At 37.5% G+C, this 26,532-nt stretch overlaps 1 protein-coding gene across 11 annotated transcripts in view; it reads right to left on the minus strand.

Annotated features, from left to right (window-relative positions):
* Jade3 (jade family PHD finger 3) overlaps positions 1–26,532 on the minus strand; it is a 151,988-nt gene that overhangs the window by 67,038 nt on the left and 58,418 nt on the right. For 5 of the 11 annotated variants that reach the window (XM_046420187.2, XM_046420189.2, XM_058571453.1 and 2 more), the window contains 4 exons: positions 21,017–21,100; positions 17,646–17,702; positions 16,819–16,898; positions 13,681–13,800 (listed from right to left, as the gene is read on the minus strand). In XM_046420187.2, coding sequence (XP_046276143.1) covers positions 13,681–13,800; positions 16,819–16,898; positions 17,646–17,691 — 246 coding nt within the window. In that variant the 5' untranslated portion in view covers positions 17,692–17,702; positions 21,017–21,100. Of the gene's footprint in view, positions 1–13,680; positions 13,801–16,818; positions 16,899–17,645; positions 17,703–21,016; positions 21,101–23,103; positions 23,195–26,532 lie in introns of all 11 variants that reach the window. The other 6 variants (XM_046420190.2, XM_046420192.2, XM_058571457.1 and 3 more) reach the window with 3 other exon arrangements.

The following is a 26,532-nucleotide window of genomic DNA, read 5'->3' on the forward strand; positions in this document are numbered from 1 at the left end:
CTTCTGGATTTTTGATGGGCTCCCTTCATGCCGGAGAAAAAACTAAAGATGTTATAGCTCATTGCTTACAAAATTTTGCCACTGTGGGCGTTCCTAAACAGTTAAAAACTGATAATGGTCCTGGCTATACCTCTACCTCTTTTAAACAATTTTGCTCATCATTTGGTATTACTCATATAACAGGAATCCCATACAATCCACATGGACAAGGCATAGTTGAAAGAGCTCATCAAACTATTAAAACATACTTATTAAAGCAAAAAGAGGGAATTGGAAAGGGGTATATATCCCCCAAAGATAAACTTAAAATAACACTTTTTACTCTAAACTTTTTAAATTTGGATTCATCAGGACTTAGTGCTGCGGAAAGACACATGTATCCAAAAAATGTACATAAGCCTAAAGTACTTTGGAAAGATATTCTAACAGGACAATGGAAAGGTCCTGACCCAGTGATTGTCTGGAGTCGGGGGTCTGTTTGTGTTTTTCCACAGGGAGAACAGCAGCCGATTTGGATTCCAGAGAGATTAACTAAAACAATTTCTACAGATCGAAAAGAAGATGATTTGACTCAAATCCATAACAGCTGATATCCAGAACTCCAGCTTGGCCATTCTTACATCTGCGACAGTGATTAACCAGGATGCTTTTTTCAATAGCTATTTTATTATTGCATTTTTCCACATCATAAGGTTCTATTTTTATTTTTTGAGCTCATACAAACCTAGGTTAATGTTTTTCTGATCAGTTTTATTTTTTGACTGTGGAGTTTTTAAACATTGCAATGGAGATTTCACCCAGGTAAAGCTACAAGGCCTTTACTCTTTTCTTATGTGTTGTACGTTTGTGTACACTCTTGTGTTTTGTGTTGTATGTCTGTATGTGCGTATGTCCATATTTCTTATATGAGGAGCACTCATGAAAAAATGGATCCGAATTATTATTATTTTTTTTATTCACGTGATTTAAATGGTTTAATTTAAATTAGGTAAACAGCTGTTAAGGATTGTTTTTAAAGGTGGTTAACAGATCTGTTTGTTTACTAGTTTAAATTAGGTAAAAGGCTGTTAAGGATTGTTTTTAAAGTAGGTTAACAGATCTGTTTGTTTACTTTCACCTTTCCTTTTCATTATATTTAATAATTCTTTTCAGGATAATGTCTCTTTAGCATCATTGCCAGAATTCCTATCTCCATCCCAGTGCCGGTGAAGAACTCAACAAGTAATGCTCAAAGAGTCAACTTACTTTGGGAGGAAACGGATTTTGGGAGGAAATGGACATATTGATAGATTCCTCTGCTTTGAACTGCTTGCAGAACTTGCCTGGACTATGTAACTATCGTTTGGTGCAGCGAATTGTGGTAATGCTGGCATATCTTTGCTGATGGTGTCACTAGTGATGCAATTTTTCCTTGCCAGCGCACCCCATGTTAATTGTGGTAGTGCTGACATATCTTTGCTGATGGTGTCACCAGTGATGCAATTTTTCCCAAGGAGCCGTCAATTGGCTTGGTGTCGTGGCATTTCTGTATCCTCCTCCCTTCTGCTAGTGATGGTCTAAAATTTGGGGGCCAATGGCTTATGCTGAACCGGTAGTCAGTGACGGGTATGATCCAATTGCAGTGGTATCAACCTAAGACAGGAGGCTGACGCCTAAAGGTCAGTTTTCCGGTGACTGGTAAGAACCATATGTTGAATTGGACAACCTACCAGGCACGGTCCATAAGCCACATTAACCTCACTCCCCCACTGGCACCAAGGCCAAATTTGGGGGCCAACAGAGGTGAGGCAAAGAACCTCACCCCCCCACTGGTGCATAGACCTATCCACAAGTATGGCTGTATGCTGGACCGGTAGTCAGTGACGGGTATGATTCAATTGCAGTGGTATCAACCTAAGACAGGAGGCTGACGCCTAAAGGTCAGTTTTCCGATGACGGGTAAGAACCATATGTTGAACTGGACAACCTACCAGGCACGGTCCTTAAGCCACATTGCTTGTTGTTTAATTAATCAGAAGGGGGGAGATGCTGGGAGCCATTAGCCAAGTAGGTATGACAATTTCCTTGCCAGCGTACCCCATGTTGCTGACATGTTGCAGTGACATTGAATGTAGGTGACCTTGCTCAAGGACCAAGGCAGATTAGGGTGTTCCCGGTTTTAAGATAATGGTGTTTAGGGCGTTCCCAGTTTAGGTTCCAGGTTTAAGGTTTAAGATTATTCCTGCTGGGAATAGGGCGTATCCTGCTGCCTGAGTTCCCCTTGAGTTCTCACGGGATTCAGACAGTATATTTTGGGAGACAGAAGCCCAGTGGGAGTGGATTTGGGCAGAGAATGTGGATTTCCCCAGAACGTGATTGTAGACGGCTGGTGTGAGTTTGGGAATAAAGAGTTGCTGTTTGAATCTACAAGCTGTGTGGTGGCTCGTGATTGTGTGCCCAGCCAGACTGCGGCATTTGTGCCCAGCCAGACTGTGGCACTCACCCCCCCGCTGGTACAAAGACCTCTCCACAGGTGTGGCTGTATACTGGACCTGTAGTCAGTGACGGGTAAGATCCAATTGCAATGGTACCAACCTAACGGGTAAGGACCATATGTACTATTGGACAATCTAAGGCAGGCACGGTCCCTAAGCCACATGCTTGTTGTTTAAACAGAGAGGGGGAGATGTTGAGAGCCACAGCCGAAGGGGCCCCAGCAAACTTCCAGCTGATGATTGGCTCACAGCGGCCCCAGCAACATCTAGCTGATTGGCTCCTCTGCAGTGATGCTCATTGGGCTGTTTCCCTGCCCTTTCCGACCATGGAGCTGCTCATTGGGGGACTTTTTTGGCTCCGCCCACATGACCCAGCCAATCGGCCTCAAGAGCAGGAGGATTGTGGGAGGTGGAGAGAGGCTGGTTAGGGAGAGAGAGGCTTGTGGGAAGCTGGTGGTGGCAGTTGGGGCTCTGAGGGTTTTTCCTGAGAGGTTGTTTTGTTTGGCGTGTGTGGTTCTAAAAATAAAGTTAGTTTCTTTTGACAAGTGGCTCCTGATTGTGCCTAGCCAGACTGCGGCATTGTGAGGCAAACACTTTACCACTGAGCTACAACTCCAGCCCTAATTCATAGCTTTAAATTTTCTAAATTCTCTGTCTCAGTGTACTCATCTGTAAGATGGGAATAATAATAATACCCATCTCATCAGGGTTGTTTAAATGGGTTAACTTGTGTAAAGGATTTAGTATGGTACTGGGCTCATCATAATTGCATGAAATAAATATTAGATGCAGTTATTTTATTAACATGATCTCAGTATTCCTTCTAAAAGCATAAAAAATGTAGCTCAGCTCTTCTATCTAGTCTATAAAGTAATTGTTGATACAGTGAGAGAGAAATTTGAGTGAAGCTCAACTAAAATGGGGATGGCTTGGCTTGAAAGCTGTAGGGTTCCCAAGCAAGAGCCTTATCAAGAACATTACATTCTAGAGGCTACAAATAATGCAGAAATTTCACAAAATAAAACATAGCCATTCGTTGTTAAAGATTATGAATGAGGGAGCTGAATGTTGACACTGATATTTCTAGGTAATGAAGTTGAGAAGTTTAAGAGTTCTTAATTGTGTGCCTGTTTTATATGCATTGGTAGTTTCCCCAAACTATACTGAAACAAAAAGGCTTTGTACTTAACAGATAACTGCTCATTTATGGTCAGAGGGGATTCACAGGCTAACATACAGTCCAGAAGCTATGCCAAGTCCAACACTGCATGTGCATCTGGCCTCTCAGATGCTTGCAGAAACAAAGGAGGCCTCACTATGAATTCAATTAGAACATCAATGCTTAACCTGCCAGAACCACAAAATGAAAATGCCCTTCATGGACAACTCTGTCTTTTATTACTCTCATTAACATCTCTCAGTGGGCAATTTCTTAAAGCACAGCTAGTCTGAATGTTTGTGTGACATTTTTTCAGAGGAAAAGCCAAAACATTTACTTCCTGTATGACACAAAGGGAAACACTGTCTGGTCCATGTCAATAAAGCAGACAGACTGATCAATGTTGATCACATAAATTTGATCCCTCCAATGTATACAACAGCTACAAGTACAAAACATGGTACTATATTTAATCAAAGAGAATTGACTATAATTATACAATCTTAAAGTAAGTCATTCAACCATATGAAGCAGAGAAAACCCAGCAAAGAATATCATGCTTAAAACTCTGACAGCCTTTTTTTTTTTTTTTTTTTGGTACCAGGGATTGAACCTATGGGTGCTTCAACATTGAGCCACATCCCCAACCCTTTTTTATATTTTATTTAGAGACAGGGTCTTGCTAAGCTGCTTAGGGCCTTGCTACATTTCTGAGCATGGCTTTGAAGTCTCATCCTCCTGCCTCAGCCTCCTGAGCTGTTGCTGGGATTACAGGCATGCACCACTGTGCCCAGCCTTAAAACCTTTCCTTATATGATAACAAAGATACCCATTTCTATCAAGACATTGAGTTCACATTAATTTTTCCAATAATCAAAGATAAATTAATTTCTAAATTTAAAAATTATAAAAACCATATAAATATTTTTCATGGGAATATTTTTCAACCAGTTTAAAGCAGCTTTCATATTTCTTATAAACAGGCTGGGAAAAAAAGAAGAAAAAAAGAAAAGAAAAAAGGGAAAGAAAAAGAAAAAAAAAAACAAAAAAGGTGGCACACATCTATAATCTCAGCTATGCAGGACTGAGGCAAGATCAGAAGTTTGAAGCCAGCTTAGGTAACTTAATGAGATCCTGTCTTAAAACAACAACAACAAAAAAGGCTGGGTATGTACTTCAACAGTATAGCACTTACCTAACATGTGCAAACCCCTGGGTTTAATCCCAGTACCAATAAAATACAATAGAAGAAGATGAAAGAAAAAAGAATAAACATTTTTGATGGCTTTGGGCTGATACCAACTGGAACACCAATGATTATAAAGCATTGTATTTTGGGGTTATTTAGGTAAGTTAAATAATTACTTGCCTTACCTCATACTCATACCAAACAGAAGTGTTTGTATCCTAGTAATGGAGGAGGGGGAGTAATCAAGTCTGACTTGGAGATTTGGGCAATTTTCACATAGGAGATGACATTTGAGGTTTTCTCTGAAAGGTATTCTCCCTTCTCTCAATGTCCCTTTTTTTGTGCAACATGTGTACGTTTGCAGCTTAGTGCTTTTTATCTGCTGTAGGTCTGAAAACTAATCAAGCATGTTATAAATACAGGCAAAATGATGTATATAAGCTCTACTTGAGGGTATGTAGTATTCTCTGTGGAATTAAAATTCAAGATCTTACACTTTATTGCTATGAAAGTCTTAGATAAAAAATTAATGGGACTCTAGGCCTACAGATGGTATGCCTATAGTCAAACCTTTAAGATAGGATAATGTATTTTACAGACCAGACTAATATTAGATAAAAATATCTTGGCTTTTGAGAAAGCATGGAAAACTTTTTAATATGTTCCAATTGGTTCTAGTTCTATGTGCTTTTTCTAAGGAAATGTTTTTAAAAATATCTTTGGGAGTATGAGCCCTTTAGAGAATCAGATGGTAATTATTAGCTAAATTAACTAATTACTAACTAAACTAACTAATTACTAATAAAATTCACATAAGAACATACCCTTAAAATTTTATATAACTTTAAGAAGGTATTCAGAATTTTCAGAGTTTTAAGCACAATTTTTTTTTGCTGGGTTTTCTGTATTCCCTGAACCACATGTGTGGGATTCACACACCCCCAGCAAACTCTTCCCTAGAGAATAAATCAGGGGAAGGCATACATAGAAATCTCACTGTGCACTATCAAAGAAAATATGTACCTATTAATGCAGCCAATTAAGACCCAACATAAAAGATAACTTATAACTTATATTTCAATGACTAACTCCCAGTAAAAATGTAAGATACAAGACTTCCAATACCATCTCAGACCTGTAGAGAGATGGAAAAAAGAAACTCCCATTTTTTACAAGAAAATGACGAGACAGGCAGTAAATTAACATCTTTTCACAAATCTGCCAGAGAAATAGCCACTTGCAAATGGTCACCTTAAAGAGAGACAGGCCTCTGTAGGGAGACACAGGACAGAGCATTTGCTTATGTGGGGAAGCCAAAGCAGGGACATTTAGAAATTCTGATGAATCACTGGAGGACAAGTGGGAACTATTATCAGAGTAAGAATTTCCTGGGGACTAGGGGACCAGTCATAGGGGGTTCCCATCCTCTTGCAAGCTTTTTCTCCAGGAACACAATCAGGTTCACACAGGGAAGATGGGGTAGAGGAGGAGGAACTGGAGTAAGCTACCTGATTGGTGCTGTCTGGGTCCCTGGTGCTTAGTACCCTGCCCCCCTTACTGAACAAACGGCTTCATCTCTGGGGAAAGGACACCAAGTGAGGACAATGTTGTAATTTCACTTTGGCTGGGGGAAAGAGAAAAGCATTCAGCCTCTGCCTCTCTGTTACCTAAGGAGAAAAAGGCCCTCCCTGGGGAGAATCTCAAGGACAAAGAATAGAGAGTACCAGAAGGTACTTAATAGGGGAAGGTGTAAAATGCTGTAAGGATAAAGACCACCTCCCTGCAAAGCCAGACAGAAGGCCACTATGCAATCCATAGCCTGAGGCATAATCAGAAGATCAGAGAATGCTGCCCCTCCCCCAGACCCTACCACCATGCTAAAGCCTGCAGTGATAATAACAGTGGCTAATAGCTGGGAGTGCTGCCAGAGACAGGATCTATCTGAGGAAAACACATAAAGACTCTAGAAAAGAACCTGGCAGTTCCTCAAATGGTTAAACAGAGTGACATGATCCAACAATTCAACTCCTGGGTATAATATACCCAAGACAACTGATAATATCTTTACATAAAAACTTGTATGTGAATGTTCATAGCAGAATTATTCATAATAGCTAAAAAGTGGAACAACCCAAACATCCATCAATTGATGAATGGATAAACAAAACATGGTATATTCACACTTTGTAATGTCATTTGGTTGTGAAAAAAAATGAAATACTGATACATGCTACAACATGGATGAACCTGGAAAATATTATGCTAAATAAAACAAAAAGACAACATATTGTATGATTCCATCTATAGGAAATGTCTAGAATAGGCAAATCCACAGATCTACTTAAGTAGATCTGTGGCTGCCAGACGCTGGGCACAGGGACACTGGGGAGTAACTACTAATGGGTTGGGGGTTTCTGTCCGAGGTCATAAAAATGTACTAAATTTAGATTGTGGTAATTGTTATATAACTGCAAATATACTAAAATCCACTGAACTATATACTTTAAATATGTGAACTACACACTATGAGAATTATGTTTCTACAAAAGATATTAAAAATTTTTAAAGAGTGATTGTGGTATTGATGGACACCAACTGAAAGGCCTTGATATCCACTATCACCCAGCAAGAGTTAGGGGCCTCCTCCACCTCCTCCTTAAAGTGGTATTAGCAGAGACTGGGTAGGGACCCTGGGCCATCACCCCTAAATATCAATAATGTGGTACCCCTGACCATCACCACACACCCCACTATCAGTAGAGGCAACCATATATGGATTTCTATCCTAACCAAGTAGTAATGGGATCCCCCATTTCCTAGAGAGATAAGAGAAGCAAGGTGGAGGACCTAGGAATTCCACAACTGGTACTAAAGATCAACACCTCTTCTTTCACACTGGCCTGGTTATAGCAGAGGCTTGCTAAAACAGAAGTTTTAAACAAAGGATTCCTTGTTTCACAACCTAATACCAAAAAAGTTCAGGGTACAATAGAAAATCACTCATCAGGCTAAGAACTAGGAATGAGAAAAGACAATCAATAGACATAAACATCAAGAGGACACAGATGTTAGAATTATGTGACAAGGATTTTACAGCATCTATGATAATTATGCTTTAGTGAGAAATTACACTTCTGAAACAAAAATATAAACCTTCATCAAAGGAATAGAGGATATAAAGAATAAATGAAAATTTTAGAATGGAATAATACAATAACTGAAACAAGCTCTTGGGACAGGCTCAATCAGACAACGGAATTAACAAAAGAAAGAACCAGTGAACAAGAGAAATTACTTAATCTGATAATAGAAAGAATATACAGTGAAAAAATGAAAGTAATCTGAAGGACCTGTGGGAAAACAACAAAATATCTGACATTCATGCAACTTAAGTCCCAAAAGGAAAGAAGAAATAAGGTGAAATTGAAGAATATTCAAAGAAATAATGGCTAAAAGTTTCTCAAACTTTGCAGAAGATATAAATTTCTAGATTCAAGAAGCTGCCCAAACTTCAAACAGTATAAGCGAAAATAAATCCATCCATCATAATCTAAGTTTTGAAAACAAAAGACAAAACTCTTGAAAGCACAAGAAAAATCAATGACTAGTTACCTAGAGTGGAACAACTATTTGAACAAGATCAAATTTCTCTTCTGAAACCATGGAGGCTAGAGGGAAGGAGCAGAACACTTTTCAAGTGTTGAAAGAAAATTACTGTCAAACCACGATTCTTTATCAAGCAAGAATCTCATTCAGGAAAGAAGGTGAAATTAGGACATCCTCAGATAAGGAAAAAAAAAGAGAGAATTTAACACTACCCTAAACAAATGACCAAAGAAGTTCTTTAAGCAGAAAGGGCATGAACAAAAAAAGGAAAATTGAAACATCAGGAATAAAGCAAGAATACAGATACAGGTGAATACAGCAGACTATCCTATTGAGTTTTCTAAAGTTTGATGACTGAAAAAAATATAACATTGTCTAATGTGGTTCTCAATGTAAGAGAAAACAAAACACAAGACAATTTCATATTATAAAGGTGGGAAGGGCAAATAAATACATATAAATGGTAAGATTTCCATATTTCACTCAAAATGGTAAAATGTAGAAATCAATAGACTGATGTTATGTATCTAAAAGATAACACCAAAAGCAATCACTATGAGGTAGAGAGGGATGATGGGAGGGGAGGGGAGGGGGGATAGTAGGGGATAGGAAAGGTAGCAGAATACAACAGTCACTAATATGCCATTATGTAAAAATGTGAGTGTGTAACAGATGTGATTCTGCAATTTGTATTTGGGGTAAAAATGGGAGTTCATAACCCAATTGAGTCAAATGTATGAAAGATGATATGTCATGAGCTTTGTAATGTTTTGAACAACCAATAAAAAAAATATAAAAAAAAAACAAAAGCAATCACTAACATCTATATAGAGATATACATTCAAAATTGCTATAGATAAATCAACACGGGATTAAAAAACCTATTCAAGTCACCCATAAGAAGAGAAAAAATAAAATAGGAGCAACAACAATCAACAGAGAGCAAATAGAAAACAAACAGTAAAATGACATATTTAAGCCAAATCATACCAAAAGTTATGGTTTAAATACAATTATAAGACAGCAAGAGAGTGAATTTAAAAAACAACCCAACTCTATGAGAAACTCACTTCAAATATAATCATTATATAGATCAAAAGTAGAATGGAAAAATATACCATATAAACATGAATCAGAAGAAATCAAGAAACCATATTAATATTAAATAGTGAGGACTTCATAGCAAACAGAATTACCAAAGACAAAGAAGGACATTATATTATAAAAGGATCAATTTATATATGCATCTAACAATAGAGCTTCAAAATACATAAAACAAAACTGATAGAACTGGGAGAAGAAATAGATAAATCCAAAATTACAATTGGAGACTTCTATAGTACTCTCTGAACAATTAATAAAATGACTACGTAGAAAATCAGTAAGGATACAGAAGAATGTGATCAATCAACAGGACCCAAGAACAGAAGAATATACATTCCTTCTGGGTATTCACAGAACATTCACCAAGATAAAAAATATTTTGGGCTATAAAACAAACCTTGACGGGCTGGGGATGTGGCTCAAGCGGTAGCGCCCGCCTGGCATGCATGCAGCCTGGGTTCGATCCTCAGCACCACATACAAACAAAGATTTTGTGTCCACCAAAAACTAAAAAAAAAAAATAAACACTAAAAAAATTCTCTCTCTCTCTCTCTCTCTCTCTCTCTCTCTCTTTAAAAAACAAAAAACAAACAAACAAACAAAAAAAAAACCTTGACAAATGTAAAAGAAGTGAAATCCTAGACTATTGTTTGGAAATAATAAAATAAAATTAGAAATCAGTAATAGAAAGACAGCAGGATGATGGAAGGAGAGGGTCATCATTATACAAAATACATGTATGAAGATGTGAATTTGGGGTCAACATACCTTATATACAAACAGAGATATGAAAAATGGTGGTATAAAGGTATATTAAGAATTGTATGCCAAAAAATAAGAGAGCTCATGTATAATGGCAAAATTTGGTGTGAACAAACTCTATATACAGAGTTACAAAAAACTGTGCTGTGGATGGATAATTATAAATGTAATGCACTCCACTATTGTCATGTATGTAAGAAATAAGTTTAAAAAAATTAAAAAAAGAAAGCAGGAAAGTCACTTGGGAATGAAACAACATATTTCTAAATAATCCATGGGTCAAAGAAGTTTTGAGGAAAATAAAAAAATACTCTAAACTTAATGAATATAAACATCAAAATTAGTGGGATGCAGCTAAAATGGCATTTAAGGGATATTTGATAGAACTAAAATTCTTATATCAGAGAAGAGGAAAAATTTCAAATTAGTAATGTAAGCAGGGCATGGTGGCACACACCTGTAATCCCAGTTACTTGGGAGTCTGAGGCAGGAAAGGCCAGCCTCAGCAAGACCCTGTTTTGAAATAAAAAATAAAAAGGGCTGGGGTGTAGCTCAGTATTAAAGTGACCCTGGGTTCAATTCCCAGTACCAAAACAACAACAACAACAACAAAAACACCCTGGACAAAACAACAACAAAAATGAAAGCAAAACCTAAGCATCCACCTCAAGAATCTAGAAAAAGAGCAAAATAAACCTAGATCAAGAAGAAGAAAATAATAGAAATAAGAACAGAAATCATGGCTGGGGATGTAATGGTAGCTCAGTGATAGAGCACTTACCTAGCATGTGCTTGGCCCTGAGTTCAATCTCCAGTCCCAAACCCCAAAAAGAAAGAAAAAAGAAAAAACTACAGCAAAAAGTTTGGAAAAGTCAAATAATAAAAATTTTAAAAAAATATCATTGGTCCTTTTTAGCTGGACATAACAATAAGATTCATTTTGATGTAATTATAAAAGCATAGAATATAATTTGTTCTAATTTAGTCCTCAGTACTTACCCTTTCCCTTCCCTCCTCCCTCCCTCTATTCTCTTCCTTCTGCTGATCTTTTTGCTATTCACTTAAAAGTTTTTTAAAATTAGTGTCTTGTGGATGTACACAATGGTGAGATTCACAATGGTATATTCATATATATGCATAGGAAAGTTAGTCATATTTATTCCTCTGTCTTTTCCTATTTTATCCCTCCTCCCTTCCCCTCATTCCCCTTTGTATACTCCACTTATCTTTCTTCTATTCTTTTTTAAGTCCCCCACCTTATTTTGGATTAGCTTTCACATATCAGAGAAAGCATTCGACCTTTGACTTTGGGACTAGCTCAAATAATAAATGTTGTTTTAAAAAAGAATGATGGGACTGGGATTGTGGCTCAGCAGTAGAGCGCTTGCCTAGCACAGGCCAGATGGGTTCAATCCTCAGCACCACATAAAAATAAGGGCATTGTATTGTGTCCATCTACACCTAAAAAAATAAATATTAAAAAAGAATGAAAATTAATGGAATTAAAAAGAGAAAAATTATAGAGATGGTTTCACTGACTTTAGAACAATTTTAGCAGCACAATAAAGTATGTAGTATTGGGTTATGCCGTGAAGTAGATTTTTTTTTTTTTTTTGTGGTCCTGGGGATTGAACCCAGGGTCTTGTGCATGTGAGGCAAGCGCTCTACCAACTGAGCTATATTCCCAGCTCATATGCCCTGAAGTATAAAGTAAAATATATGTGATCCCATATGGATATAAATAAATAAATAATTTTTTTAAAACCAGGAAGAAGACATAAAACTTCTTTATATAATATTATCAAATAATATATGCTAACTAACTCTTCCCTTCAAGAAGTAAAGCTTAATCCTTGCCCAAAATCATCACTGGGTCTGAGTAGGTCACCCTTGGTGACTTGCTTTCAAAGAACAAATAGGAAAGGGAAAAAGAAGAACTTTACAATGGAGAAACCTCATAAATATTACCTTAACCAAATGATAAGCCCTTTATATAATACAATGAGAAGGATACTTGACCTCTGTTGTATTCTTCTCCCAAACCTTAATTATAGTCTCATTGTAAAACAAACATCAGACAAAGACAGACTGGGGAAAATTCTACAGGATACTCAATAGTACTGTTCAAGACTGTCTAAGTAATGTAAAACAGGGAAAAACTCAGAAACTGTCACAATCCAGAGAAAACTGAGAAGACATGATAACTAAATGTAATGTTGTACCCTGGACTGAATACTGGAATATTAGTGGAAAAAACTGACAAAAATCCCCCAAAGCTTGGAGTTTAGTTAATATTAATGCATTGTACTGACTTTTTTAGTTTTTTTGAGGATGATTTTTAAAATTAGTGCTTAAAGGTTATACAAAAAGTTGGGTTCATTTCAACAAACTGGCTTTTTTAGTTTTGACAAATGTACTACAGTAATGTAAGATGTTAGTTAACATTCAGGGAAAAGGAAATCCAATGTGGGCTGTACATGAACTCTCAATACTATCTCTGCATCTTTTCTGTAAATTTAAAATCCCCAAATAGGAAGATTATTAGAAAAAAAAACATGTGGCTAAATCTACACGACCACTAATGTTTAGATGATAAAAGTATGTTTTTCAAAACTATCAAGTAAAAGAGGATAGGTTACTAATTCTCAATGCCCCTAAGTATTCCAGACAAGTGGAAACTGATATAAAAGATGAATGATAATACCAGAAAAGTGCACTATGTTAAGCAAATATCTTTATTTGCTTTTCAAAGTGTGATATGTTTTCTTTTATCAGGGTTTGTTTGGGTTGTATTTTGAAGTCTAAACTAAGATAGCCCTTGAAGAATTCATCCAGGCTACCAAACAAAATAAATGCGGTCTGATTTAGTTTTGTCCCTGTTTGCACATGAAAGAAAGTTATTTACATTTCTTAAGTGAGCTTTATAACAATTGTTTGAAACAAATGGGAACAGCAAGTAGAACCTAGAAAGTCAGATTTGAACAGAAAAGTGATACTTTGCTAATAGAAATGTGAAATAGATGGGCATGGGGTGCATCATATAATCCCAGCTACTTGGGAGAGTGAGGCAGGGGGATCACAAGTTCGAAGGTAGTATGGGAAATTTAGGGAGACCTGTTTTAAAATAAAAAATAAAAGGGCTGGGTATGTAGCTCAGTGGTAGAGCACTTGCCTACCTTGCATACCTTGCACAAGCCCCTGGGTTGAATCCCTAGTACTAACCACCCACCCCTAAAAAGAAAAAAAAAAACTGAAAAGAAATGTCACATAAATGGATACTCTGAGAAAGCAACAAAAGGTGATATTGTTTTTGTTTTAAGACGCAAATAGGAAGAAAGAATTCACAGTGGTTCCAACTATTCCTTGATGGCTGCCCTCAGCCTCACCTGTAAGCAGTGTATGCTTGTTGTCGGGCGCAGTGACGCACGCCTGTAATCCCAGCGATTCGGGAGTCTGAGGCACGAGGATCTCAAGTTCGAAGCCAGCATAGGCAATTTAGCAAGATCCTGTCTCGAAATAAAAAATAAAAAAGGGCTGGGGATGTAGCTCAGTGGTAGAGCACCCCTGGGGTTCAATCCCCAGTACTGAAAAAAAAAATAAAGGCAGCAATAAGTGCTTGTCACCTTTGCTGCTTCCCATTTACTTCCACTTCTCTTCTTTTACCAAGAGTCCTTCCACGTTCTCCTTCCTGTCTGGGTTCCCAGCCCTTGTTAAATTCTAGGCAACTGTTCTATTTTCAAATTCTGCTCTCACTTAATTATGGAAACTTTTATTATAGCTATTCATAAGATAATATTGGTGCTGTCTCATATTTCTTAACTGACAAAGTTTCAATAAATATAAACAATTATTATGCCCTGCATAATTGTTCAATGCATATTAAGACAGGATTAGGCTAATAGGACAGGATTCAGGGTGAATCCAAACCTAAATTTCAGTTTTCTTTTATTTGTTCTTTCTTTCCTTCTTTTCCTGCGATAGTGGACATTGAACTCAGGAGTGCTTTACCACTGAGCTACATGCCTGAACCTTTTTATTTTCCTTTTCCTTTGTTTGTGGTGCTGGGGATTGAACCCAGGGCTTTATGCATGCTAGGCAAGCACTACCTTTGAGCTACATTCCCAGTACAATCCTTTTTATTTTTTATTCTGAGACAGGGTCTTGCTAAGTTGCCAAGGTTAGCCTTTAACTTATGATCCTCCTGCCTCAACCTCTGGAGTATCTGGGATTACAAGTGTGCACCACCAAGCCTGGCTCTGCTCTTATTCAGATGACCCAGGATAAGTAACTTCTATAAGCCTCAGATTCATCACCTGCAAACAGAATACCTACTTTTTAATACCATTAAGGGAATGCAACAAAAGCATGATTTCCCCAGGTACTTTATCATGAAAATCATCTGATATCAATTTTAAAAACTAGATCCCAGGCACCTTCCTTGTAAATATTAATGCACTAGTGCCACAGGATAAAGTTGGTCTGGAATTAGTATTTCGAAGAAACATCCAGGAAGTGTCAAGTTTGGGCATAATCCAATAATAGTAGATAACCCAATATAATTGTTATTAGATGATCTACTATACAACTCTTGGTACAAAAATCTTCAATAAATTTAGCTATGGGAGGTAGGTTTGATAATAATCATGTAATGCTGATAACACAAATAATTTCAAAGGGATGAAGCAAAGCAGAACATGGAATCAAGTTCTTCTAATGCCAAGGCTAGTTTTGTCATAGAAATATCACCAGGTTCTCCCTTTTATAACACAATGCAAAATACAAATGAGAAAATTGCTTCTAACAGCTCAGATTCCCCAATTCTTCCAACAAAAGACTGTTATTCCCATTGATCTGGAGGCCACAGGCCTCAAGATCCAAAGTCCTTGAGTTGTTTTATGTCCTACAAGGAAAGGCAACAAAGTTTTAAATCACCACTCCATAGTCAAAATCTCCTTTGAATAGGTGAGGAGTTTCTTCCACTTCCTGTTTATGTGCATTATATTCCCTGAGTTTTTTAGTATGACACAGACACATGAAAATGCACTAATATTCTATTGTGCCTAGACAGATCTCTAGCAAAGTAAGTAAATGAAAAGTAACCTCTGAGAAAGGCAAAATGCTTTCTGGTGGATACACTGGAGCAGTACTCCTCAGTGAGTTTCTCCTTTTCCATAAGTGTGGGTGAAACCTGTGACTTGCTTCTAATCAATAGAATATAGCAAATGTGATAGAATGTCACTTCCATGATTATATTATGTTATATAAGACTCCATCTTAGCAGACTTGCTGGCTCTGAAAAAGTAAACTGCCTTATTGTAAAAATTCCTATGGAGAAGGCCACATGGCAAGAAACTGTAAGTGGCCTTTAGGAACTGAGTGGTTTTTTTCATCAAAAGCCAGCAGGAAAATAAAGATCTAAATCCTCCAGCTCTAAGGAGGAATTCTGCCAACAATCTGAATGAGCTTGAAAGTGAATTCTTAAAAAAAAAAAAAAAAAGAAAGTGAATTGTTCTCTAGTTCAGCTTCCAGATGAGAATATATCCTAATCAGCACAGGGATTGCTGCTTTGAAAAATCCTGAACACAGAATGTAGTCATAATGTGCCCAGGTTCCTGACCTACAGAAAGTGAGATAATGAATGAGTGCTGCTTCTTAAGCTACTAATTTTGTGATCATGTATAATGTATAATGCAACAACAGATAACTAATACAATATCTTTTCCTTTATAGCCAAGAAGTTCACTCATAGTATAAATGAAGATACACAAGATCAGCTTCTCATCATTTAATTATCACAGAGGAAAGTCTGTATGATCCACTAAACCATTACCAAGTCCAAGTGTAATTCTGGCACTTTGCTATCCTTGGGGCAGAAGAAGATCAGACTCATAAGGAGTGACCCCCCCCATTTTTCTTCTGGACCAGCAGTGCTCCAAGGGCCACAGCTCAGATTCCAGACCTCTTGGTCCTTTCCTTCTCCATCCACAACTTTCTAACCTCTCCTTTCCTGTACCATCTCCCACCTGCTAATCTAGCTCTTTTCAATCATAGGTCAGGAGATCCTTCCCAGTTCTCTGGGTCTCTTTGACTTTCTGACAAGAAGAGGAATATTCTAAAGACAGGCACTTGTCATTACCAAAAATGAAAGCAGGGGGCTGGGGATGTGGTTCAAGTGGTAACACGCTTGCCTGGCATGCATGGGGCCATGCGCAGGGTGCTGGGTTCGATCCTCAGCACCACATAAAATAAAAAATAAAGATGTTGTGTCCACCAAAAACTGAAAAATAAATATTAAAAAATTCTCTCTCTCTCTCTTTAAAAAAATGAAAGCAGTATAAAGATTATTTTTCTCTCAGAGAGGAAAGGAAATGGAATCTTTCTGGAAAATAAACAAACTCATTGGAAAACAGCTTTATCTGCTGGCATATGCTTTACTTTGCACATCTTCAGATTCTGGATATTGTATGAGGCAGGATGTAGCTATCTGTTTTTTTTAAGTCTAAAAATTAAATATATTATCTCACCTCAGCAGGTTTCTTGTGTTCTTTTGGATTTTTTGACTTGCTCCTATACATTGGGCCAGGAGTAAAGGAAGTAGAAGGACCTGTAAAAGATAATTAGAAAAAAATACTAAGATGTACTACCCACTAATGTAACTAAATGACATAAAACTAAATGCCATCCAAGAGAATTATGAAATATATGATAGACAAGACCACAGAGATCTCTTACTACTACATAAAATAACTGTACCCAAGAGAGTCTCACAATGGAGTTTAATAACATTTATAGGTGACCTTCTCAAGTGCAAAAACTTCAATAATGCCAAGGCTGGAAAGATTCAATTTGGTGTAATTACACCTCATTGTATTTTGGAATTGCCTAGAGAAAATGTATCTGGAAAAACTAAAAATATGGAGCACATATTCTGTGTATCCTTAAGCACTTCCCCAAAGGCTGGTATTAGGGCCTTTATAAACAACGACCTACAATCAAACATTTAGTACCCTAGCTACAATTAGAATCAGAGCTTACAATTTATGCTCCTGTACTTACTTTCTTTTCTAAAGAAACTCTGTTAAAGCATTATTAGATTTGGCTTTTGCTTTTTAGGAAAAATAAAAGCAAAAAACAATGTTATATGCCATATAAAACTGACTCTTCCACCTAATTTATCTATCTATAATGAAATTTAAATGAGTAGGAAAAAGGGACTCTGAACTTTTCTTCCCAGAAATATTATTTTTTTAACTATGAGAAGATACATGAAATGGCTTATTCTCAAATCAAAGAAGAAATCCTCAAGGGGCATAGATATTATGGTTACTAGTTGCCAGCCAGTTCTACTCACACTCGTCTGAACTGTCACTGCTGGTGAGAGTCTTATGGCGTTTCATCCTGAAGCATCCTGGGAAAGAGAACAATACTGAATGAAGCAGTCAATATACACGGGAGGTCAGTCAACACTATCCCACAGATTCCAGAAGTAGCAGCAGGAAAATCACACCAAGTAAATGATTTCTATTAAGAATATTCTCAAATGGCCTAGAGTAATGGGAAAAAATACTACCAAATCCTATAATACAAAGTGTGTGGACGACTAGGTGAGGCCACACATTAGCCTTAGGAGGAAGCCCAAGCCACAGAGGATGAGTAGTATAGTGCTGGCTAGAGCCTCAGATGTGTCCATTGTCACCAAAACAAAGAAGGGCAGCTGAGGTTGTCTTCAGACAGAGATCCCAAGGAGGGAAGAGCAGGAAGGGAAACATAAAAGCAGAACTGTCAAGGGTTGAGGCTGAAAGGCATGAGACATGGCTGGCTGAAGAATGAATAAGCATGACCATTCTTTTTTTCTGCCTATACTTTTTTCCTTTCTCTGTCCTCATCTCCCAAACAAGTAGCCTAATCTAAAATTATAACTATACATACATTGTAAAGAATGTTATAGAAAATTCCTATACTGGGGCTGGGGACGTGGCTCAAGTGGTAGCGCGCTCGCCTAGCATGCATGAGGCACTGGGTTCGATTCTCAGCACCACATAAAAATAAAGATTATTGTGTCCACCTAAAACTAAAAAAATAAATATTAAAAAAGAAAATTCCTATATTGTGAAGAATGAATATTTTGGACTAAAACTTCTAGTGGTTCAAGTGTCCTTCCCAGAATGTGGCCAGTAACAGATAAAGGAGATTTCACCCTTCTGGGAAAACAATGGCACTGCAGTATATGAAAAAAGAAGATACTGACACTTCAACTCACAAAATGTTGAAAATACAATATAAACTAAAAAAGACAGTGACAGTGCTACAAAATGTTACTAAGGGCTATCCCAGTTCTACAGGGAATAATGATCAGGGATAGTACCTTAGAGTCACTCATATACACTATGGAGGAGGTAGTAATACCAGTACATGACCACTTTGAGCAATTATGAATACATCAAGACAGTATGTTAAACGGCTTAGAGTTTTACTTCTGGCATGACAGTGTAAGGAGCTCTGTAGACTCACACTTCAGTGAAACTGGTGAAAATTCTTTCAATTAAATAACAACCCCCCCAAACCAATCATTTAGTCTCTAGAAGTGATCCTAAACACATACAGCAAATGAAGAAGCATTTATTCAAGAAGATCTACTAAAACTCTGTAAATAAAATGGGAATCTGTGGTATATGGACCTAGACCCATTCCCTCTGTCTCTCTTCCCAGCACAGGTTTTGTGAGATTGGTGCAGCTACATAGGGCTCACTCTCCCTTAGCTCCCAGCTGGCAGCCTTACTTGCTGGGAGAACCAGATGTCAGCACTTCTTATTCTGTTTTTAGCTAGATGCTGCTGAAGCTAAGTTCCAGGTAAGTGTGGCTGAGAGGTAAGGGCTTTTTCTTCCACATAGTTCCCACTCATGAGATGGAGGCTATTTTTAGTGTGGTGCCACCCAGAATGCTGAGGCCTTGATTACTCTGGCCCTAGCTTGTGGGGTTGGGGTTCTGCACTAGGAAAGGCAAACCTAGGAGACCTGAGGTTGCCATGCGCCTCAGAGGGAAGGCACAATGTTGTCCCCATTCCATGTTATCTAAGCTCAGAGATACTTCCTAGGGAGAGGCAGGTCATACAGAGAGGGCTACAATTCTATCATCAATGGAACTGACTTCATCTGCAGCTGACTACTATACAACAGATAACCAAGCAGAGATAGCAGGGAGAAGCCACAGAAAATCAGAAGAAACATCCCTCTCTCTCTTCGTGGTGCTGGGATTGTACCCCTTGAGCTTTATACATGCTAGACAAGCACTAGACCACTGAACTAGGCCCTAGCTTCAGAAAAAACTCAAACACTGGTCTTTGCAATTATCCCTTTAAAGGAGGCCTAATTTGAATGGATAAATTCATGTGGCAATTTATACCCCAGGACATTATTAAAAACAATAGAACAATAGGAGCAATTAGTGGAATTTAAAAGCTGGGTATGGTCAGAAAGACAACTAAAAGGAGCCCTGTTAAAAACCACTGTCACCCCAGGTGACTGTGAACATATGGAGTTTGTGAGGCTTCACACTGCAGGCCAGGGGTGGGAGTTGAATAAATAGATTTCAATACAAGAATTTAGCCAATCACTACAGAAGGAAATAAGCAAATAACAATAAAGAACCGTGTGTGGGGGTCAGTGCCAAGAGTTACTATATTATCTAAAACATTCAGTTTCCAACAAAAAAAATGGTGAAACATTTTAAGAAGCATAAGAGTATGACCCAAACACTAGCAAAATACAAAACAAAACAAAACAAAACAAAAAAAACAAACAAGCAACAGAAACTGCCTGTGAAAGCAACCATATGTTGGAATTAATAAGCACAGACTTCAGAGTTCAAATTAATCATGTAAATATACTCAAAGAACTAAAGAAAACCATGCCTGAAATCCAAGCTACTCAGGAATCTGAGGTAGGAGAATTGAAAATTTGAGGCCAGTCTGGAACTTAGCAAGAAACTGTCTCAAAGTAAACAGGGCTGGGGATGCACTTCAGTGTTTGCCTAGCATGCACAAGGCCTTGGGTTCAATCCTCAATATTGCAGAAAAGCAACACCCCACCTCCACCAAATAAGTAAAGGAAAGCACAATGTTAATGCTTTAGTCAAACAGAGAATATCAAGAATTATAAAAAAGAATCCAACAGAAATTTTAGTGTTGAGAACTACAATTAGTGAAAATCCACTAAAGGGCTTCAAAAGTAGTCTTAAACTGAAAGAAAAAAGAATTGGTGAACTTGAAATAGTTTATCAATAGAGATTGTGTGAATTTTAGAGAGAAAAAGAGGTGGAGAAAAATTAACAGAGCCTCAGAGAAATGTGGGACACCATTAAACATATTGTATATATAAGATAAGTACCAGAAGGAGAGGAAAAAAGGAGCAGAAAAAATACATTTGAAAAATTTCTCAGGGCTGGAGTTGTAGCTCAGTGGCAGAGCACTTGCCTAGCACGTGTGAGGGTTTGATCCTCAGCATCATATAAACAAAGGAAAGGCACTGTATATGTATAATCAACTAAAAATATTTAAAAAACCCTTCTCAATGAAAAATATTAATTTACATACATAGGGCACTGGACAAACTCCAAGTAGAATAAATGCAGAGATTTACAAATACCACAGTAAAATTTGTTGAAAGCCAAACACAAGGAAAAAATATTGGAAAGCAAGAAAGGGAAAAAAAATTTTCCACTTACAAAAGAACCCCAATAAGATTAACAGCGGACTTCTCATCAGAAATGACGGAAGCCAGAAGGCTCTGTGATGATGGTTGCACGTTTCTGTGAATATATTAAAAATCACTGAGTTGTATACTTATAAGTCAGTGAACTGTGTAGTATAAGACTTATATCTCAATAAATGCTATTACAACAACAAAATAATTCTTATCAAAAAGTAATGTATAATTTATTTATTTTTATTTTTTGAGGTACTGAGGATTGAGCCCAGGAGTACTCTACCACTGAGCTATATTCCCAACCCTTTTAAAAAATTTTTTATCTTGATACAGGCCTCACTAAATTGCCAATGCTGGCTTCCAACTTGCTATCCTTCTGTCTCAGCCTCCCAAGTAGCTGGGATTACAGATTCTTGCCACCATGCTGGGCTAGTGATGTACAATTTAAAGTCACAATGAGTTGGGTATGGTGGCACACATCTGCAATCCCAGCAGCTTAGGAGGGTAAAGTCCTAAGGAACTTAGTGAGACCCTGTCTTAAAATAAAAATTCTTTTAAAAAGGGTGGGAATGTGGCTCAGTGGTTAAGTGCTCCGGGTTCAATCTCTGGTAACAAAAAAAATTTTTTTAAAGTCACAATCAATACAGAAATTTAAACAGAAATAAAAGTAATATATTTTCTATTTCCTACTAAATGTATAAATGTACTTACAGTAGCACTTCATTTGCCTAATATTATAAGGGATGATCTACATATGCAAACTTTCCAGATAAATATCTTGTCCAAAGATTTAAAATCCTAAGTATTATTAAAAGGTGTTTTTCTTACCAGGAGGTGGGAGGATGGGAAAAATGGGGGGAGTGTTGGGAATTGATATTGGCCAAAATATATTGTTATATTGTGTGCATGCATGAATATTTAACAACAAATCCCACTATTATGTAAAATTATAATGTGCCAATAAAAATGTGGGAACAAGGAGCTTTGCTTTTTCTTTTTCTTTCAGTACTGGAGATTGAATCCAGGTGTACTCTACCACTAAGGTACACCCTCAGTCCTTTTTAGTTTTTACTCTGAGGCAGAATTTTTGCTATATAGCAGAGGCTGGCCTCGAACTTGTGATACTTTACCCCAGCCTCCCAAGTCTCTGTGATTATAGGTGTGTGCCACCAAGACCCACTAAAGGGAGCTTTTCAAAAATATTTATTTAAAGGGCTGTAGCTGTGGCTCAGCAGTAGAGCACTCATCTCGCATGTGTAAGGCCCTGGGTTCGAACCTCAGCACCACATAAATAAAATAAAAAGGTATTATGTCCACCTACAACTAAAAAATATTTTAAAAATATCTATTTAAGCCAACCATGGTACTTACTGAATGCTTATAACCCCTACTCAGGAGATGGAGGCAGGAGGATCAAAAGACCAAGGCCTGCCTGGGCAACTTAAAGAGACCCTGTCTCAAAATAAAAAAAAAAAAAAAAAAAAAAGGGCTGGGTATATAGCTTAATGGTACAATGCTTGCCCAGTATGTGAGAGGCCATGGATTTGGGTCCCCAGTGCCAACCAAAAAACAATCTATTTATCTGGGCTAGGGTGTAGCTCAGTGGGAAAACACTTGCCTAGCATGGGTAAGGCCCTGGATTTGATCCCCAGCACCACAAAATAAATAAAATATAAAATATTTATTTATTCATTTTCTAACATTGCAGTATCAAATTACCACAAACTTAGTGTATCAAAATAACACAAATTTATTATCTTACAGGTTATTGGGTCAGAAGCTTGACACAGATCTCACTGGGCTAAAATTAAGATGTCAGCAGAGCTGCAATTCTTTCTAGAAGACTCCTTGGATCCTGGCTATCTTTCTCCATATTCAAAACCAGAAACATTGCATCTCTGATATGTCATCATATCTCATTCTCTGACCCTTCTCTAGGTGAAGAGAAAGTCTTCAAGATCTAGAGCCAAGCAAAGGATTCTTATATTTGATATCCAAAACATGATTTGTCAAAGAAAATTTGCCTTTATTAAATTGAAAAACTTTTGCTCTAAAAGAGACCCTGTGAAGAAGATGCACAAAATAGCTGAGTGTGGTGGTGTGCACCTGTGGTCCCAGCTACTTGGGAGGCTGAGGTGGGATGATCACTTGAATCCATGAGAGTGAGACCAGCTTGGGCAACACAGTGAAAAACCATCTTTAAAAAAAAGATACAAAACAAGCTACAAAATGGAACATAACAGTCATACATATTATACATATGTCATATTTATTACAAAACATATCTGACAATAAACTTATATTAGAAATACTTAATGCATAAAACTTAACAGCAAGGAAACAAATGGCCCAATTAAAATGAACAGACATTTAACCAAAAAGGACATGCAAATAAGCACATAAAATGATGTTCAACATCATTGCACATTAGGTAAATACAAATTTAAACCATAACAAGCTATCGCTACACATTTATTAGAATGGCTAAAGTAAAAAAATGAAAATGTACTAGAGAAAATATGGATATATCATTCACACATTGCTAGTGGAAATGTAAAATGGTACAACTGTTCTAGAAAACAATTTGGTCATATCTTAAAAAATTAAAAATGCAATGGCCATACAACCCAGCAACTGCACTCCTAGGCATTTATCACAGAAATGAAAATTTATGTTCACACAAGTATTTATAGTAGCTTTATTCATAATAGCCCCAAACTGGAAGCAATTGACATGTCTTTTAACAGACGAATGGTTCAACAATATGTGGAACATTCACACTATAGAATACTACTCAGTAATAAAAAGGGACAAAGTAGGGGCTGGGGTTGTGGCTCAGAGGTAGAGCGCTTACCTAGCTCATGTGGGGTGCTGGGTTCGATCCTCAACACCACATAAAAATAAAATAAAGGTATTGTATCCAACTATAACTAAAAATATTTTTAAAAGGGACAAAGTATTGATACATACATATTATAACATGTAAAACAAATACAAAACAGGTTAAAAACACTTAGCAAAAACATTACATACTCAGTGAAAGAAGTCATACAAAGAAGACCACTTATTGTATGATTCCATTTATATGAAATATCTAGAATAGGCAAATCTATAGAGATAAGAAATAGATGTGTGGCTGCCTAGGATTGGGGGTGAGAACTGGGACTAAAAGCAAATGAGTAACATGCTCTTTTGGGGGCAATGGGAATACTCTAAATTTGTATGATGGTGATGGTTGTACACTTTTGTAAATGTATTAAATTCCACAGAATTTCACACTTTAAATGGATGAATTTTGTGGCATTTAAACTGTACCTAATAAGGCTAAAAAAAATCCTTTAAAATTATTTAACATTTTACCAATGAGAACTGTTTAAGTAGCATCAAAGAGAACAGCAATAGGCTAGGTGCAGTGGTGCACACCTATAATCCCAGTGACTTGGGAGACTAAGGCAGGAGGATCACAGAGTCAAGGATAGCCTTGGCAACTTAGTGAGACCCTGTCTCAAAATAAAAAATTAAAGGGCAAGGGATGATGTAGCTCAGTGGTAGGGTGCCCCCTAGGTTTAATCCCCAGTATTACCAAAGAAAAAATAAAGGAGGAGGAGGAAGGAAGAGAAGAAAGGAGGAAGAGGAGGAGGAGGAGGAGGGGAAGGAGAAAAGGAAGAAGAGGAGGAGGGGGAGAAAGAGGAGCAACAGTAACAGCAAACCCAGCAGGCCAGCTTCATTCAGCTGGAGGAAGAGAAAGAGGAGGAAGAACAACAGCAATGCCAGACAGCTTCACTCATTTAATTTACATGTCTGAGTTTGTGACCCTTGACTTAAATGTTTCTGGGTCTCAGTCCCTCCTGGTCAGCAGCCCTTGCCATTCTCCCAAACTGAGCCTCCTTCCAGGCCTTGGTTTTATCTGACCAGCTAACCTTCACCCTAGACTGTAATCACAGCAGGAGGGACCACCAGGGGGACCATTCCTGGGAAAGTGCAGGGAGCTGGAGTCAGAACTACAACAGTAGAAAGGTTATGATCAAAAAAGATTATATGATTTCATTCTAGGTGTCCTTCTCTATACAGCAATAGAAAAATTTTGTCTTGTGAATGCAGCCTCCAAATGGATGACTCATGATGGAACTGAGGGCAACAAATGCCATAGGAGAGATATATCATTCTCTAAAACTCAATGGAGAAAGCCAAGTGAGCAGGGATTCTCTTTTATCTCCCTGAGAGTTTCAGGAGACCTAAGACTTCTTATGAGATAGATACTCTAAGACTTTTTATAAGATAGATACTCCTTTCATATGAAGTTCTGACTTTATGAGCTTCAGATAAAATTATTTCTCCATTTTCTATAATACTCTATTCTTCAAGTAAAAGAGTTACCAAACTATTCTTTACATAGGGAGATTTTTAAGAATCTGCAAAACTTGATATTCTTTAAACTATTACAGAAACAACCATTTAAAAAATTTAGATGACAACCAAAAATTTTGTGTTCTCAGTAAAGAACCTGGGAAAGAGATTATCTAATACTAGTAACACCAGCCTTGGGAAATAAGAAACTGATCTGTCAATGATTTCCAGGAAAGAAAACAAAGCAAGCTCACTTATAGGTTTAAGCTATTAAAGTCCACTCATCTGTCTGTCCATTTCCATGACACCACTACTGTTTTTTTTTTAACAGTTGTAGATGGATAGCATACCTTTATTCGTTTTTTTTTTAATGTGGTGCTGAGTATCGAACCCAGTGCCTCACACATGCTAGGCAAGTGTTCTGCCACTGAGCTACAGCCCCAGCCCTACTGTTTTAATTACTGTAGGAAAAATGACAGAGTAGTAAATATCAGCAGAATGATTCCATGATAGTAAATATTTAGATCTATCTTTATTCATTGTTTCTAATTATAAATAGCAATCCTATACGTATCAGCAGTAGTCATTTTACAGATGAAGAAACTGGGGCTTAGAAACCTTAAAGCCACATGCTTGGAGCAGAAGGCAGAGCTGGCAAGTAAAATGGCAATGAGTATTTCAGATTAACCCTGAAGCCCAAGGCAGGCTGGAGGGATGACAGCAGATACTGCTCCTTCTAAGCTCAGTCTCCTTGGCATGGCCTGTAAAGCCTACAGTGTTCTGGCTTTTGTCTATCACTTCTCACTACCTGCTGCTTCCCTGCCTGCCTCAATCATCCTGCACATGCTAGGCCCCATGTGATTCTGTGAAAACATCACTTTATTTCATACTTCCTGACTTTGAGGCTCTTCCTGCTGCCTACAATTCCATCTCCTACCCCATTTTCCCTGACTAGCCCATTTTCCCCTTACTTGGTCCTACTCATTTCTTAGATGAACCTCAGTGAAGCTCCTTACATACCCCTCCTATGAAATTATTTACTCCCTTAATTTCTATCCAAGTTTCTGAACCAGCACAAGGTACTTCACTTGTATTGTAAATATTTTTTTACATGTTCAGCTGTATCACTATCACAAGTATCTTTAAAGCAGGGACTGTGTCATATTCATCTCATACCTCAGGCTGAGA

This window comes from Marmota monax, unplaced genomic scaffold, assembly GCF_021218885.2.
Source record: "Marmota monax isolate L192 unplaced genomic scaffold, Marmota_monax_Labrador192_F-V1.1 WCK01_AAM20220418_F8-fsc00225, whole genome shotgun sequence".
Lineage (NCBI taxonomy): Eukaryota > Metazoa > Chordata > Mammalia > Rodentia > Sciuridae > Marmota > Marmota monax.